This window comes from Saccostrea cucullata, unplaced genomic scaffold (genome assembly GCF_032062105.1).
Source record: "Saccostrea cucullata isolate Sc308-1 unplaced genomic scaffold, CSIRO_AGI_Scuc_v1 ctg6460, whole genome shotgun sequence".
In the NCBI taxonomy this organism is placed as follows: Eukaryota; Metazoa; Mollusca; class Bivalvia; order Ostreida; family Ostreidae; genus Saccostrea; species Saccostrea cuccullata.
Window position 1 is genome coordinate 38,297 of NW_026937846.1, and position 16,710 is coordinate 55,006.

Here is a 16,710-nt window from a genome sequence, read left to right on the forward strand (position 1 = left end):
TTAAATTTGTATGATTGATTTCACCTTTCTCTCAAACCCCATTCAAGAATTTTCCATTTATTAAAAGACGTCACCAAATACAGATCGTGTGTTTCAAAAAACCTATTGTCGGTAATCAAAGCCATTGAGCAGGTGACGAGTGAGGTCAACGGCCACAAAAACAAAACTTGATACCCGGGTAATATATTTTAACATCTTAATATGTACATGTTCCACTTCGATACCCAAACTGATCATATTCGTACGATCTCTTTCATCAAAGTGAAACATACACTTTTGACTTAACCTCGACTTGTATTCCATACACGCTGAGGTCGAAGGGTTTGAAGAGGTAGTTTCACTAACTCAAAAACGACCCTTTCAATCTGTCAATTTACGAACAAATTTCCATTTGCAAATGTAAGAATCATTATCATTTTGAAATATTATGATACATTGAAGCACATTATAAATCTAGTACTTTAAATCACTAATATTTACACTCGCTGTGTTTCTCTACTAAGCCAACTGTGAAATTGATTTGAAAACCATTTTCGTGTATACTCATGCGTAGAAATAAACACGGAGAAACGTGCGATAACTTGATGTCACAATAAGGCTACAGAGACGTTAGAAAAAATGCATCGATATAGGGCAGAGAGAAATTCGAATATTGATTATATTTAAGTTGCTTCAAACATGTAAGGCCATCCTTAAAAAATTGTTTTTTTGCGGTAACGCGCCTCATCATTTTAGGTGTGAGTAGGTAGGTAGGCCTTTTTTTTTTTTTTTTTTTTTTTGAGAATAAATGTCAGAAATTAATTTCGATTATATAGAGGTATTAACTATGTCTTAGATTTCACCTTACTATAAAGCAAAAGAAAATTAAAGCATTCTAAATGAATTCAATCTTTTTATTGCTGAAATATCACAACACATCAGGCCTCATCAGTTCTTTTTTGGCAACCGACAAATGTGATTTTTCCCACGAGATTTACATTCCCTGCACATGGGGAGTACAACCCTGTACTTTCTCAAAAGGTCCTGATCATCTATGATGTCGACGGAGGACGCACAAAAGCAGCAGACATCTTTACGGGCAACAGCATTGGCAGAGTAATACGCTATTTCCACAGGTGTAGTACAGGCCAACTGAAGTCTGACAAAGACTGTGCCTTGCAGACTATCTCCTGAAAATATAAAGAATATGAGGCCTGATTATCAAAATGCATTGCTTTTAACAGAGTTTTATCTTACATTATAAATTGTAAACATTTTCAATTTTTAAATACACATGTAGTATTTAAATTAATGAATCATACCATCAGGTGTAATTAAGGAGCCACATGTATACATATATCGCTCCAACACTCTAGTGAGACTTCTTTCTTCCCTCGCAGTTAAGTGCTTGCGACTGTAAATACACCTGGGCTTCTTACACTCCAAACATGTCACTGTTTTACGAACATTCTGTGCAACCAATATCCGGTTTGGACAACCCTAACAGAAATGCATAAATACACAAATAAATTCTCTACCAACTTTTCAACATTCAAGCCAGGAAGTCATTTTAAGTTTTCATAAAATCATTACACGTAGATCAAATAATTTGTCTGATACCTGGTGCTCTTCTGCTACTCTAGCAAGTGGCATATTTATCCTAGAGGGCATGTCCTCTTCTGTGGTATTGGTCCCTATGACATCATGGAATTTCTTGTAATGCTGGGGATCATCAGGATTGATCACTGGATCTGGAAGAAATGGCGGCAGTTCTCCACTGGAATTACGCACAGGCCTACAGCAACCTAGGTCCTCACATTTCCTCACCTATTATTACACAAAAAGTTCAATCGCATTTTAAATTCATTTATTTAATTACTGTGTCAAATGACAAATTCTATAGGATTCTCAGTAACTGTTTTCTTTTTAAACTAAACTTCTTGATTTTAATTTTACATTTTAATATATCTATTAAGAATACCAGTTTTCAGACATATGTATAAACATTTATAGTTCTTTTTATTTTAACTTTTACATGTCATAAAATTTGATAGTTTAGATCAAATTTGAATAGTGAATAATTATGTAATTCAAAACATACTAGGATTTTAATTAGTTATATTTTATATCATAAGTGTAAAAGAAGGGGAAAGTGACAAAGAAAGCCTGGGCATTTACCAGATATTAAAGAAATGAGGAAACAGTTAAGCATTTTATGAATAAGAGACAGATTTACAATATAGTTAGTTTCTAGCACACACAAAATGATATAAACATGCATTATTAATAGCCTGACACCATCTCTACTCTTTGGAATACCTACCTTTTTCACCAAACCTATGTATATTTCAAATAACAATTAAAATTAATGTTGCATATTAAAACATTGTTTGCAAAATATTAGATATCTCAAGTGTTGTTTATATATTTAATAAATGTTTACCTGGAATATGTAGTTCCTCTCCACACAATGTTTCTCTACAAATGATTTGAAACCATTAACTTTCCTCAAATCAGCTTGAGTGTACTTCCCTAGTGTCATATTTGGATCAATAAAATCAAACACTTTTGACTCATATCCTTGAATGTTCTCTTTAGATGCTGGCTCGCATGGCATAAATGGTTTTCCTTTTAATTGAACCCTACTAGTTCTATCATTGAGCTGATTTGTGATACTTTCAAGACTTTGAATCCAAGCCTCTTCTAATCCTCTTTCCCTTTCTGCTTTTTTCCTGATGTCCGTCATTGAATTACATGACCTTAACAGCTGTTCAAAGTGACTACTCATTTCTGATCTGTGAAGGGCGATGTTTTGATACGCCAAGTTCAGAAGGCTCATAATCCGTTCAGCAGGGTTGGCCCAGGAGTGTCCAGGAGCAGTTCGTGCAGCAATAAGTATATCCAAGTCGAGTAACTTGAACAAAATGATGAGAGACAATTTGACAGCTCCATATGTTGTCCGATGGTCTGGACCTCCATCAGTGTATAACATCAATATTGGTTTAGTATTCCCATCCAGAATTTTATATAATTCTGCAGCATGCCGAAATGGAGTGGATGGTTGAAAAACCGAGTCCTTTAGTGTCACATATACCTGTCCTCTGTAAAATGTATCTGTGCGAGACCCACTTTCAGGTATATCTACAACCAAAGCCACTGATGGAGTCAAAGAACCCTTTGAAGCCACATCATGATCTAGAGCACATAAAGCTGTGGATACTGGCACAATGCTTTTCTTTCCTCTCACACCACTAGATATTGCTAAACCAGGTTCTCCATAATCTATCTTAGCCTTATCATCAAGACAAATAAAGCATGTTTCATCTCTGTTCATCACACTATACTCCCTCATGTTCAGAAATATGGCTGCACAATAATGTTCATCAACATGGGATGCTCTCAGTTGTCTGGACTGCACTTTATGCTGCAAGTTTATTCTTCCCTTGTATAACTTAGCAGTTTCTACATAAGAATTTTTTGGCACAAAGGCAAAAAGTACAGTGCTCTCTGAGGGTATTGGTGTTCCATCTGGGCACTTCTTTGCTGTTTGTTCTATCAAATCTCGTACAGAGATATATTTGCTAAAATGTGCAACATCACCATGCCGACGTTCATCTGCCGCAGTTACTGTAGAAACTTCCTCATCCAACTTCTTGAAAAACACATCAAATGTATCATCTGGTCGACCCTTGTTCAAAGTTCTCATGTCTATCACCATATCATAATCTTCAGACAAAATTGCCTGTCTCAGTCTGGCATCTATGCTTGGGTTCTGTGATGCTGTAGCATCTAATGTCAAATCAGAGTACATAGCTCTCAGTATATAATCTGGGATGTGGACAAATCGCTGATAGGTTTTCTTAAATTCTCGTCTCATTTCTTGAGTATGATATTCTGGTAACCTGCCCTCAAGGATTTTATGAATTCTGGTTGCTGATGAAATCATTTCGGTGGTTGACCTGTCATCGGGTGCTCTCCACAAAAAAATAACTTTCCCAAGTCCTGATCCTGGGTCATATTCTAAGACATCAACAGCAAAAGGAAATGTCATTTCAGCTACAAACCTAACTTTCTGCATTTTGTTTGAAAAGGGTTCTTTGATATGTAATTGCTCGTCAAAGTATATTGGTGTATATTCTTCGGATTCTTTGAGAACTTGCTCTAGAATGAAATATTTTTCCACAGGTTTGTCAGTCGAGGGTAAGTTTCTTACAACAGAATGTGTACCTACTTGCCGCACAGGATGAGACAAGGATTGTCGAAATTTCTGCTGAACATTCGATTCATCGAGGTAGGCAGCGTATGTCTGTAAACAAATGGACAGCTTCTGCAATTCGCTAGCTGTGTTTGTCCACTGACTGGCATAGGTTGATGATGACAGTCGAAATAATAGACTGGAGTGCCGCTTAAGTTCATTAGCGCTCAAACTTGGTGGTGCTTTTCTTTTCTTCTTGAAATCATCATAACCATTATACTTTTCAAATCTGAAATTTATATATCTTCAATGTTTTAAACAATTTAACTAAAAATGTGCATTTCTGACTTACTTGTTCAAATTCTTTTAAAGTAACAATACAATACATGTATTTTAAAATTGATTCTATTAAACAATATTTGGATGCACGTAAATTATCTTCCGCAATTTATATTATTTGTGCTAATATTTTGAATTTAAAATGTACCTTTCAGGAATTTTGTTTGTACTTTTCCCATTGATTTTCATATGGTGGGCATCGATGTACCACAGGGCATCAATGATGATCATCATTTGTTGTTTTACATCTGCAGCTATCATATGTGCAGGAAACTTTATGTCGTTCATGTCATTTAAGACATCGTTATAAAGACGGTCCTTTGCTATTGGGAAAATAAAATGACATTATTGAAGACCCAATCTTTTTAAAAGATAAAATTTTAAAAAGTAAATTTCACATAGATATAAATTGTTTTAATGTAGGGCATACATTATAATCAACTTACCACTGTACCTAGCTTTATCAGTAGGTATAGGGGGAGGCCTTTTCATTTCGACTGCTGCTTTCATAAGCACATCAAAGGCGCTCCTTGTTCCATGATCTTTCAGGGCATCAGTTTTAGATATATCTTCATATTCTATTTCAATCGTGACATGTTTCAAGTTTTTGTCAAATTCATGCACAAGTTTTATCATGTCGTAAGGACATGGATTAAAAGATTCGGTTCCATTTGCCTTACAAACTTTAACTTTAGCGACTTTTTCGAATTTCTCGTCAATACCACGTGGAATATCGTCCGCCACCGCTTCCGTGACTATCTCGTACACATCGTACCATCTGTCGGTTAGGCGAAACTGACGCACAGCATTTTGAACCAGTGTTTTAGATATTTTCCCTTTCAATTTTACTGTGACTGAAAGAACTGTACTGTCAATAATTTCCAAAACCTTCTTGGAAGCCATCATTAGATTTCTAGAACACGAAAACGTTTTATAATATTTTAATACTTGGGGGAAAGATAAAGCGTCCGTGTAACCGAGGCGTAAAAAATATCAATCGGATAAAAACGGCGTAAGTGCAATAAACACGTAAAAAAATATCAATCGGATAAAAACGGAAAACGGATACGTAAAAAAAAAAAGATTTTTTTTGAACCTATAAAAAAAATCCAGTCGGGTGGATTTTGGTGAGTCGGTCGCGTTACCGCAAAAAAACAATTTTTTAAGGATGGCCTAAAATCTAAATATAAGGAATGTTTTTAAGTTTTGTGTGAATAATTGGTGTGTGAATCACACAGACTTGCCCGTAGGAATATTTTTCATGACGCGCGCTCGCCTACGTGAAAAGTCTGTGTGATCCACACACCAATAACTCACACAAAACTTAAAAACATTCCTTAATTGGTTGGGCTTGGGTTTACAAAGAATTTATTTGGAAACATAGGAAAATAATTCATTATTCAGGTAAACTCAACGATGAAAGGGGTTTATCCCGGGTTCTATACCATACACCCTTCGAGGGAAAAAACTATGGATTTCTTGAAATTTTTGGTCCAAAAAATGAAAAGAAATGAAAAAAACAATAAATTAAGTCCATTTTATTTTCAATACCGAATTTATCCATTCATTACTATAATTAGCCTTTCACCGGACCTTTTCTATCAAAAACACGACAAATGTTTTAGTATCTCCACTCTCTCAATCTGTCTCCGTCTCTTATTAGTAAATTCAACGTGTGGGGGATTGCAATCGACGTAAGACCCCTCTTCATCCGCCACTGTTTCATACATGTACCTTCAATATGATACTGCGTGCTACAGTACTACATGTATGTGTCGTTAAATCAAATAAGCAAGTCTTAATTTACTAAAGATTCAACAATATGTGAACAATATTACATCAGATTGTTCATTTTTCCTGTAGCGTATCTAAAAAAACAACACAATAGAGAACGTTCAATCACGAACTTCCAGAATTCGTTAAATATGAATCCTTTACTGGCTAGCATCAAAACAGTTGCCATCCCGAGAAAGAGGAGAATTCTTCCCTTGCATACGCTCCAAGATATCCTGATGCAATGTTAACTCGATCCCCTTCTTTTAAGGAAAGAACGATAGAGTTTGAACCACTGCTCCAGAGTTGTTCTTTCGAACTTTGCTGATTAAATGCTGTCTTGCCCTTGTATACACCGTTAACGCGTAGATAGGGATGTGCTGCGTTTCCTGGGTTTGTAAGTGTTGCCCACGAAAAAACATAGGTACCAGTAGACGGCGACGTAAATGTTCCACTTGCCCTATTGAAGTGATTGCCTTCATTGACCAAAACGGTATCAAAAATCCATGTCTGGTCTTGTCCGTAGTTTTTTGCTGCACTCATGAATGCCGAAAATGCAACCCCATGATCTGTAAAGGCAATAACCATAAGAATCAGTAAGTTTTTCACAAAATAAGAGGGAGAATAATTAGTTGTAGGCCTGCAGACCACATAACTCACCTGAGTTAACCTGGTTTTGCTTTTCCTACTTAGATTTTTTAAAATGTTTCCTCTTGTTAATTGTATACATTTTAATAACATTTTTGGGATCCTTCTAGCCCACATTAATAAAGACATTCCAAACTTGAACCCACAACTTATCGGAATGCTCACATATCAATCTGATTTACATGTCCTAGCTGATATTTTCTATACATAAGACCGCGGAACATTAACTGGCAAAAATAGAAATATACAGCTTGCGTCATTTCTATCTGTTATAATCAAAACATTCAGTGATAGACAATGAAATGGGCTGGTATCATTCGACGCGGACGTGGGGTAAACATGGGATTGAAATTGCAGATCGAAATTCATTTTCAATCCACCTCAGCTACGCTAGAAGGTACATTAGTACTGATTGACCCAGATGACAAATAATTTCAATGTTGGTACAGTTTGAATTTTTTTGGTCCAGTGCTTTTAATACTGTAAATTAATATTTAAGAGACAAATATTATATTTCTATTGGGTAAATTTATACATATCTTTGTGTTGGGGGAGGGGGGGGGCTGAACGATTTTTAAATAAAGTTGTCCAACAGTTTTCAGTGAGAATAAGTAAAAAAACTCATGTACTATTATAATCCTAAAAATAAAATATATTGTCATGTTAAGCCATGACCTGACTCGACAATTTTTATACAATGTAGAATCGAATATCTCCTGAAAAATACTCGTAATCTTTGTCTTCTATGATCCTTCGCGTTCTTAAAATTATAAACTAAAACTCATATTAATGTGAACTTCAAACAATATGTATTTGAACGTTGAAATTAGTTGATTTTTGGATCATACTTTCACTCTTTGCTTTGAAAACAGCTCAGGTCGATTGAAAATGAATTTCGATCTGCAATTTCAATCAGATGTTTTCCCCACGTCCGCGTCGAATTGTACCTGCCATTTCATTGTCTATCACTGATTGTTTTGATTGTAACAGAAAGAAATGACGTAGCTGTATATTTCCAATTTTGCCAGTTAATGTTTCGCGGTCTTAATATCTTCCAAATTTTAGCCCTACCCTAAATTCCGACATATGCTATGGACCCATCATTACACAGCTAATACCTTTCATGTTCTTGTATATGTAAACACATTTTTCTGTTTAAGCCGTTTTATAAGTATATGATTTTCGACCTGATATTTTAAAAAAGATTCCTGTAACTATATTACTTACTACTTGCAATTAAAAGATCTTCATTAACAGACCCCAATGTGTTGTTTACTTTCCCTGCTAATTCTCGATGATTTTCCTTGACCACACTTAATTGCTGCATGATACTTTGCTGTCCATTCTCAAAATTTTCCAAAGAAAATCGATCCAGGTTGACAGTCTTGCTTAAGTTCGTTATTTTCTGGTCCAGGTCAGAGTTCTTTTTGATTATCTCTTGGTTTTCTTTCCGAATGTCTTCAAATTCTTTTTTCAACGTTTCATAGTTGTTTTTGCATGTTAACATGTCCACCATCAGAGCTTGCAGACTTTGTACCATTGACATCCGTACAAGGCTTTCCTGGTTTACTATTTGTCGTAAAATATCGGCCTCTCTTGGTGATGAAGTATTTCCAAGATTTCCAATGCCATTGGAGTCATTTCCTGTCAGAAGCGAAAATGATTTTGTTTGATATATGACAGAAAGAAAAAGAATGTCTGCAACCAGTATCAGACTGGACTTCCTCATCTCTCTCATCATGACGGATCCTTTTTCTCTCCTGACTCTATTCACTGATATCAAAATTTATATAAATGATGCATTCACAGGATTACTTGAAGTAAATCTTGATGGAAATCTGCTGCTTGCAATGTAAACCGAAGCTTCCTCTGACAGATTGTTTGGGGAAGAACATTTTTCGCACTTTATATTTTCTCCGCTATGTTTATATTATTGTACGAAAAATTAAAACAATTTTAAAATCCATGGACAACTCAGTGTGTAAATAATGTCTTAACTATCAGTATGAAAAAAATCCTTCAGCATTTGAATTATAAATTGTATTTGTTGACAAGGTCATGATTGTATCGACCATAGAACTGACGAAATGATAATTATCTTAACGTTACTGTTGATATTCTTGATTCATAATATTTTTTTTTAAATGAGGTCTTTAAAAGGATTCGATTTAAATAATCTTTTCTGCTTGTTGAATGAACAATTCCTTAGTAAAATCAAAATATTCAATGCTTATAATTAACCTCGTATATCATATTCTAGACAAAACTCCATAGAAACAATTGACAGGATTTAAAGACTGATTTATAAATCAGAGTTAAATCAAGTTTTAAAAGGATTTTGATTTGTTTTTTTTCCTGCCATATGGTGTCAAAAAACTAAAGCGAACCCGGACACTTTACATAGAAAAAAGAATTATAATCAAATCATAGTCCTTTTAACAAGGTATAATATGACACATTATATGAATATTGCATGTAGTAGAGTGTAACATTGAAAATTTTCACCCCAAGAAAACCATTGTCAACCGAGGCGCAACCGAGGCGCAGCCGAGGTTGACATTGGTTTTCGAGGGATGAAAATTTTCAATGTTACACTCAACTACATGCAATATTTATATTATACGGAATGTTTTAAACAAATACATATAACAGTGAACCGTGTGCGCATAAATTCTGCGCAGTAGCTATCTTTTGTAATACCATCCGTCGTCAAGCAATGTTGACTGTTGCTACGCTGGAGGGCGTGGCTTAATTATTCAGCGGGTAATAGTGTTTTTTAGCAAATGTTTCTCGACCAATCAGATTCAACTAATTTACATGAAAGTATATAATATTAAAAAATGTTATTTTTTGCACTCCTTGAATATTTATTGTATCCTTTCAGCCCCTTTCTTTAAAATAATTTCTTGATTTTAAATCGGCGTATTACATGTATTAATAATTTGATCTTTTAAAAATAATAATTAGTTCTATATCTTGGATCTTTAAACGTAATCTTTAAACATTCTATGTTTGTGTTAGTTCACCCTGTTTCATTATCGGCTCAAGTGATACGTAGCCTAGTAAGTTAGCCTTTAGGCCTCAGGCAATCAGTTTGGTAGGGGGGTCCGACAAAACGCGTTGCCTTCCAACCGAGTCATGGTTTTAAGTATTTCAAAAGTTAATTAAGTGTACATATTCATGAACATGATGAAGTAAGGAAATCGTGTTATAATTTCACGATTTGTGCTTCGTAATCATTTACTGGGGCGGGCACAACCATTCTATGTTTGTGTTAAGTTTGTCAAACATCAACTGAATATTGTGTGTACATGTACCACTTTCACTATGGATCCCAATACAAAGTATCTAATGTGCAAATCTCACGAGGAGAACTTAGTGTCGATATATTGTGAGGATTGTGAGTGTCCAGTCTGTATGACGTGTTTAACAACCTCCCATCTACAACACAAAATATGCAAGGCGTCTACTTATTTTCAGGAACGGCATGCAGAACTGATGGAATCCTTGCATGGAGAAAATTCCCTGATTGAAAAAATGAAAAGTGAACTGCTTTGTAAGCGTAAAACCTTAGAAGAAAAGCAAACTAGACTTATCGCGGAAATTAGCAGCAGGGAAGACGCCATTGTGGCAGAGGTGAGAAATATTGGGAAAATATTGAAGAATACTGTATCTGATGCTTTTTCTGAATGTAAAGAAAAAATTCAAGAAAGTGAGAAAGATATAAGTAACTTTACAGACATTCCTAATTTTGACACAGAATCGGAAACAAACTGTATTAAAATACTGCAATGTCACAGCGAACTACGACGGCTTGAAGGGGAAATAAAACTTCATGACCCAGTGAATGTTACATTTGAAACTTTCCAGAGTTCTGGTGGAAAAAAAGTGGATGAGCTATTCGGAAACTTGGTAATTCAACAAGATTTATCGAAATCCTCTGATGAAGACCGGCAAATTGATAGGAAATCTCCGTTTCGTGAAGTAAGCGAAAGCAAAATATTTTTTTGCGATAGGAAAATTAAAAACCAAGAAAATCGAATTATTTGTTCCCAGTTTAAATCGAACATTGAAACAGTTAAAGAGTTCGGAGAAGTTTTATTTTCTGGAGGGAAAATGTTCTTACATGTTGGAAACAAGCTCTTTGTTGTAACAGATGACAATTCTGTGCGTGAAGTGCTTCAGGGTGTGGACAGTTGTGTTGGACATTCGTCTGGAAGTGGGATCCTTTTTATTAGCAATGATAGGTCAGCACTGAAGCTTTACTTACATAACGGAAAATGTATGCCTTTGTTTTCGGTCCCACGGATTTTTTTGGGGAAAATACTAACAGTAGAAGAAAATGAAAAAGTTGGTTTATCTTTGCTAACTGAACAATCTAGAAATTGTAATTACGATTACAAATTATCAATATATCGAATAAAAGACAATGCCCAAGCAGACATTATTTCGAAGGAAGAGAATGTTAGTTCTTTCAGAGCAGCAGGTGCAAAACTTTGCGTTCTGCAAGACTCCAAGTCACAAATCGCAATCGTTAATAGATCAAATGCGGTACAAGTGTACGATCAACAATTATCAACTCTGTTTACTTACAAGGGAAATATTGAAAACAATATTTCAATAAGTTCGTCATTCTCAGTGGCATCTGCATGTCTGGATCCAGTCGATAACATTTTAGTTGCGAACAAAAATGATTATTCCATTCACATGTTGGATATTGCCGGTCAGTTTCTAAGAATTGTTGTTTGGCCAGAAGATGGCTTAACAAACTTGAAGTCTCTCTCAGTTGATGGAGAAGGGTGGTTGTGGTGCTATGGTGGGAATGATGAGGGAAGTTTCCTCCGTCTCCTCGATTTTGAATATTTCAAGGCCACTGAACGAACCAAGCGGGCATTGACTGAAACTGCAGAAAATATTTCTACTTTTACTTAAAAGACCAAAAATGTGTCGTGCATGTACAAAGACATGTATATAATTCAATTGTATTATAAACAGTCACTGGAAAAAATGTTTTAAAATTCTTTAGATGATCAATTTTGTTTCGACTAATAATGGCCCTACTGTTTTCAAGAAGATTTGAAAATTTTTCTAACAATCATATATTCCCATGTCATGGAAAAGGTCTCCCTATATAGCTGCCAAACCAGATTCGACATTACTCGGCTTACTCTTCTAGGCTGGAACCGCTTTATCAGGTTGGGGGGAAACGTAAATTCCGCTATAATAGTGGTATTTCACTATTATAGTGAAATTACGCTATATTTCCCGTCGTGGATACCTTCAATTTCACCCGATACCATGCAAGGCGTTTGAACCGCACGTCATGGTGGGTATTACAATGAACAAAAACTGTCATGCTTGCATGTTTTGAATTTTGATAAATTTTCTACCGTTGCGTTTGAAAATGCGAGCACTCTTTTTTTTAACGGAAGTTGCATTTTTAACATAGCAATCGATGATTGCAGGGATATATAAGCCTGTTTGAATCTCACTTATTGCTCATTAATGTGCACAAGTTAATGTTTGTTACAATTGTCAACTTAAACTGGAAAGGGTTTATTGAATTAAACAAGAAAAAGATTATTTCTGTCTGCATGGTTACGGGTATGGAGCCCAGTTATGGTAAACGGAAAGACCCATAATAGCAAACATGAAAGAAGAGTGTATTGATAAACTCGATATCTTTTCTCTTAACAAAATCAATTGATAATAAATAATCCAAAAATTACATATATAAACGATCTCAGAAAATATATCTAATTTTAAATATCGGCTGGTTAATTGTTTATTTCAGTAAAAAAGACTCAATTTATTTCGATGTCGGTAATATTTAACAAGAGTGTCTGTAACCTTATTTTAAGACATGTTCAAATAATTATGATTCAACAATCTTTTTAACTCTGCACAAAAGTATCTTATTTAACATTTCATGGTTATGCACTTAGGCAAAAATGATTAAATTTTAAAATTTGAGAGAAATAGCTATAGTTATTTTTCTTGTTATTTAAAAAAATATTCATATCTAATTATATTCATATGAAATGAAAGTATATAGCAAAAAATCACACTAAAAGTATTAATTTTTCAGACTTTTAGATTTATGCTATTAATTGTATTATTGTTTAAACTACGAGAAAATTCCAAATAACAAATCATCACTGCTCAGCATAAGAAGTGTCTAAAATATCTTCGACTCAATTCGTATTTTCCACAATTAAAAATTGATGTAAAACATCAAATTAGCCGCAAACAATTTAGCATTTGAAAAAGTACTTTCACAATTCTGAAAGCATATCCATGCAATGGAAGTGCAAGATATTCAAAGCTGAAGTAGAATCTTGAGAAGCGTATATTTTCATTTACAATCAATTCTTTTATCATGGACTTCATAGGCGTCAGAACCGGAGGGTGCTAGGGGCGCCTAGCCCCCCCCCCCCCACTTTCTTGCAAGGATAGACATTTTCTTTGTATTGAAAATTGGGGTTTATCTTTTTTGTTGGTTTAACACACCAACCCCCCCCCCCCAACTTTCAATTAGCCGCCCTTTCAATTTGCTTCAGACTCCTATGGACTTTATTACATCGATGAATATATATCTGATGAGCAAATGCATTAAAATATGTGTATCCGTACTTATTTAAAAAAAAAAAATTGTATTGCTTTGAAGACAGTCTGAAAAAAAAATGACCGAACTACGTGCACCCTGGAACTTGATCATGCACGTGATAATTCCTATGTTGTTGTTTTTTTTTTGCAAAATAGGCTATGCTGCAAAGCACTGTGCAAAATATGGAAACGAAATTATTCTTGTATCATTGGCAGCATTCGCAGCTATAACATATTCAAAACAATTTTTACGAGTTAAAGAGTTTTTGATTTTTTATTAACCATGCACTTTATGCCCCACGTCATTATGATGAGACCGGAAAATCAAAATTTCCTTTTATATATATGTAATACCTTTTGTAAACTCTTTTGACCAGTATATAGTCAAAAATTATCAAATAACTTGATGAGAAATGACAATGAAATTGAAACATTATAACAATAATATTTTAAATTTTACTGATGATTTTCTACATGTTATCAATGAAGAATTATTATACTAAACTTTTACAAAAATAACTTTCCATTTCCCATGTTCACTATTTAACAACCATGTACAAAAAGATCGGCTGCAGCAGCGGTCGATAATAATGGGTCTTTCCGTTTACCATAACGGGGCTCCATACCCGTAACCATGCAGACAGAAATAATCTTTTTCTTGTTTAATTCAATAAACCCTTTCCAGTTTAAGTTGACAATTGTAACAAACATTAATTCGTGCACATTAATGAGCAATAAGTGAGATTCAAACAGGCTTATATATCCCTGCAATCATCGGTTGCTATGTTAAAAATGCAACTTCCGTTAAAAAAAAGAGTGCTCGCATTTTCAAACGCAACGGTAGAAAATTTATCAAAATTCAAAACATGCAAGTATGACAGTTTTTGTTCATTGTAATACCCACCATGACGTGCGGTTCAAACGCCTTGCATGGTATCGGGTGAAATTGAGGGTATCCACGACGGGAAATATAGAGTAATTTCACTATAATAGTGAAATACCACTATATATTATAGCGGAATTTACGTTTCCCCCCAACCTGTTATAACTCATTTTATATTTAATATATATACTCATTCAAAAGTTCTTGTCAAAGTATTTAGCACAAACATAGTAATGGGCGTGCCACAAAGTTACTCCGACTTCAAAAATGTACAACATTTTGAAAACAATGCAAAAACACATCACATGACTGAATCAGCAATTTGGTAGGATACCATTGACATTGGAGGTTAGTGTATGTGAGAGGTACAGTATGAGCCACCCGAGGAGCTCCCAGTGGCAAAATTCGTATCCCAGGACAAGATTTGAACCTATAAAAATCTATGTTATGTCAGAAAAATCTTGTATATATTCAGTTTCTTATTCTATATTTTTTTAAAATTATTTTTGAGAATTTATTTTAAAGAAACCATCAAAGAACTATATGCGGTATTAACCAACATTTGCCCCCAAAAATCAAACTTTGATGGAGTAATATTTAATTAAGTCCTTAAACAGGGGAGTATATGCTGACTTCAAAGCACTGAATAATTTCATAAGTAATGACGTCATATGTACGTAATGACGTCACAAATATGACGTAAATTTCAGTTTTTTATGAATTTTGCAGAAAAATGTACATATTTCGTCTATATTTTAAATAAAAGTCACCGAGCGCATGTGTGTTCAGGATAAATATTTTGATATAATGTGTAGAATGATAATATCAATGAAATATGTCAATATTGTTCCTGAACACACATGCGCTCTATAAATTTTAAAGCTTAAATTGTTGAAATTTTGTCCATTTTGTCCTCTTTCTGAAAAAGGATATAAAATCGGACTAGTTTGTGACGTCATAAAAAAAGAAATTGTGAATACACTGCTCTGGAACTATAATATTTTCTGTTAACTTATATTTCTCGTACAATTTATTGAATTCAGCACATTTCAGGAAGTTTTCAAAATTTGACTTTTGTGGGGGCAAACATATGCAATATACCGCATATAGTTCTTTTCACTATTTTCATTTTTCCCCTTGAAAAAAATAAAGGTTTGGCAATTCAATTTAATACCATTGAATCCATATCATCAAAGTGCAAAAGACCTATGTATGATAAGTGTCTAGAATGTGCCCTTAAAAATAATATCTTAATACTGCATATACAACCCTAAGTTTCACTGCTGTACAATTTACATGTATCTTTATTGGTAATTTTCAATTTGATCAAAACGCCATTAATTTAGAAATATGACATCATATAGTTCACGTTTTCCAGCAACTTTAGCCTATTTTGTATAAAACTGCTCTTTTAAAGCAGTTTTTCTTCCAGAAAATATTGAGCGTAAACTTTTAACAAACTTTATATTTTTACCAAAGATCTATACAAGACTAGCTGCGCTCTGTGTTTTTAAAAAGAAAAAAAAAAAACGTTAAGAAAAAGCTTATATATTTTTGTCTTACCTTGCTCACCCCCGTCAACGCGCGATCGGCAACGCGGATAGCTAAACTCAACTACATGAGGAAGATGAGGTTAAATAAAACATTATTTTGTCCTATTTCCTCGCAATTTTCCTTCAACATTTCTGACTTTTTAAATGCTACTAGACATGTTCAACACCATAAAAGTCCCCTACGCATTAAAAATCACCATATATTATGTTAAAGTTAAGTTTTCCTTGAACATGACTGCCCTAACGTGACACATAAAGCTCGTTTAAGTGGTATTTCTTACCTTATTACGTATACCCGACAGTCCAAAAGGCACATTTGCATTGTAAATAGGTAAATCATAAATTTTAAATCCGATTTGAAGTTCTTCATCAAATAGAAAGCGTTGAAATAACGGTTTGAAGTGAACACATGCCAAACGTTTTGGCGATCGGAAACGACTCTATATATGCGATCGTACAACAAAGAAAATATGATAAACATGCGATCGTGCAACTTGAAATTTATAAAATACTTTTAATGAAGTAAATTAATAGATAGCCATGTGGTATGGGTGAAAAGTCTGTCGAAATAGAACGAGACACCAAACATTTGATTTTCGAGAGAGAAAGAGCGAATTTAACTGACGTTCTTGTATATTAGTTGAATAATGTCCATAATTTAAGAGAACAAAATTTAAAACTCCATGGAACCCTAAAACTTGATATTATTTGATTATTGTTTAAAACAGATACCT

The 16,710-nt window shown here is 34.3% G+C and overlaps 4 protein-coding genes across 4 annotated transcripts; 1 reads left to right on the forward strand and 3 right to left on the reverse strand.

Moving 5' to 3' along the window:
* Positions 1–879: 879 nt before the first annotated feature.
* Positions 880–2,260, reverse strand: LOC134248967 (uncharacterized). Its single transcript, XM_062731346.1, has 4 exons — positions 2,216–2,260; positions 1,600–1,806; positions 1,302–1,479; positions 880–1,169 (listed from the first exon to the last, which is right to left on the reverse strand). The coding sequence occupies exons 1-4, from the start codon at positions 2,258–2,260 to the stop codon at positions 928–930; spliced, it is 672 nt and encodes a 223-aa protein (XP_062587330.1). The 3' UTR covers positions 880–927.
* Positions 1,733–5,416, reverse strand: LOC134248968 (uncharacterized). The gene is made up of 5 exons (XM_062731347.1): positions 4,960–5,416; positions 4,662–4,836; positions 2,423–4,463; positions 2,303–2,316; positions 1,733–1,806 (listed from the first exon to the last, which is right to left on the reverse strand). Exons 1-4 carry the CDS (start codon positions 5,414–5,416, stop codon positions 2,308–2,310), a joined length of 2,682 nt encoding a protein of 893 aa, XP_062587331.1. The 3' UTR covers positions 1,733–1,806; positions 2,303–2,307.
* A 1,044-nt stretch (positions 5,417–6,460) lies between these two features.
* LOC134248969 (uncharacterized) lies at positions 6,461–8,672 on the reverse strand. The gene is made up of 2 exons (XM_062731348.1): positions 8,162–8,672; positions 6,461–6,855 (listed from the first exon to the last, which is right to left on the reverse strand). The coding sequence occupies exons 1-2, from the start codon at positions 8,670–8,672 to the stop codon at positions 6,461–6,463; spliced, it is 906 nt and encodes a 301-aa protein (XP_062587332.1).
* A 1,589-nt stretch (positions 8,673–10,261) lies between these two features.
* LOC134248970 (uncharacterized) lies at positions 10,262–11,866 on the forward strand. The gene has a single exon (XM_062731349.1). The coding sequence runs from the start codon at positions 10,262–10,264 to the stop codon at positions 11,864–11,866; it is 1,605 nt and encodes a 534-aa protein (XP_062587333.1).
* The last annotated feature ends 4,844 nt before the right edge of the window (positions 11,867–16,710 follow it).

Coding starts and splice junctions, on each gene's coding strand:
- LOC134248970 (XM_062731349.1), top strand. CDS start 10,262: ATGGATCCCAATACAAAGTATCTAATGTGCAAATCTCACGAGGAGAAC.
- LOC134248967 (XM_062731346.1), bottom strand. CDS start 2,260: ATGCATGTTTATATCATTTTGTGTGTGCTAGAAACTAACTATATT. Junction 1,807..2,215: donor TGCTAGAAACTAACTATATT/GTAAATCTGTCT, acceptor GTGTAATAATAG/GTGAGGAAATGTGAGGACCT. Junction 1,480..1,599: donor GAGTAGCAGAAGAGCACCAG/GTATCAGACAAA, acceptor CATTTCTGTTAG/GGTTGTCCAAACCGGATATT.
- LOC134248969 (XM_062731348.1), bottom strand. CDS start 8,672: ATGAGAGAGATGAGGAAGTCCAGTCTGATACTGGTTGCAGACATTCTT. Junction 6,856..8,161: donor AGATCTTTTAATTGCAAGTA/GTAAGTAATATA, acceptor TTGCCTTTACAG/ATCATGGGGTTGCATTTTCG.
- LOC134248968 (XM_062731347.1), bottom strand. CDS start 5,416: ATGGCTTCCAAGAAGGTTTTGGAAATTATTGACAGTACAGTTCTTTCA. Junction 4,837..4,959: donor TGATAAAGCTAGGTACAGTG/GTAAGTTGATTA, acceptor TTTTCCCAATAG/CAAAGGACCGTCTTTATAAC. Junction 4,464..4,661: donor ACAAACAAAATTCCTGAAAG/GTACATTTTAAA, acceptor TATAAATTTCAG/ATTTGAAAAGTATAATGGTT.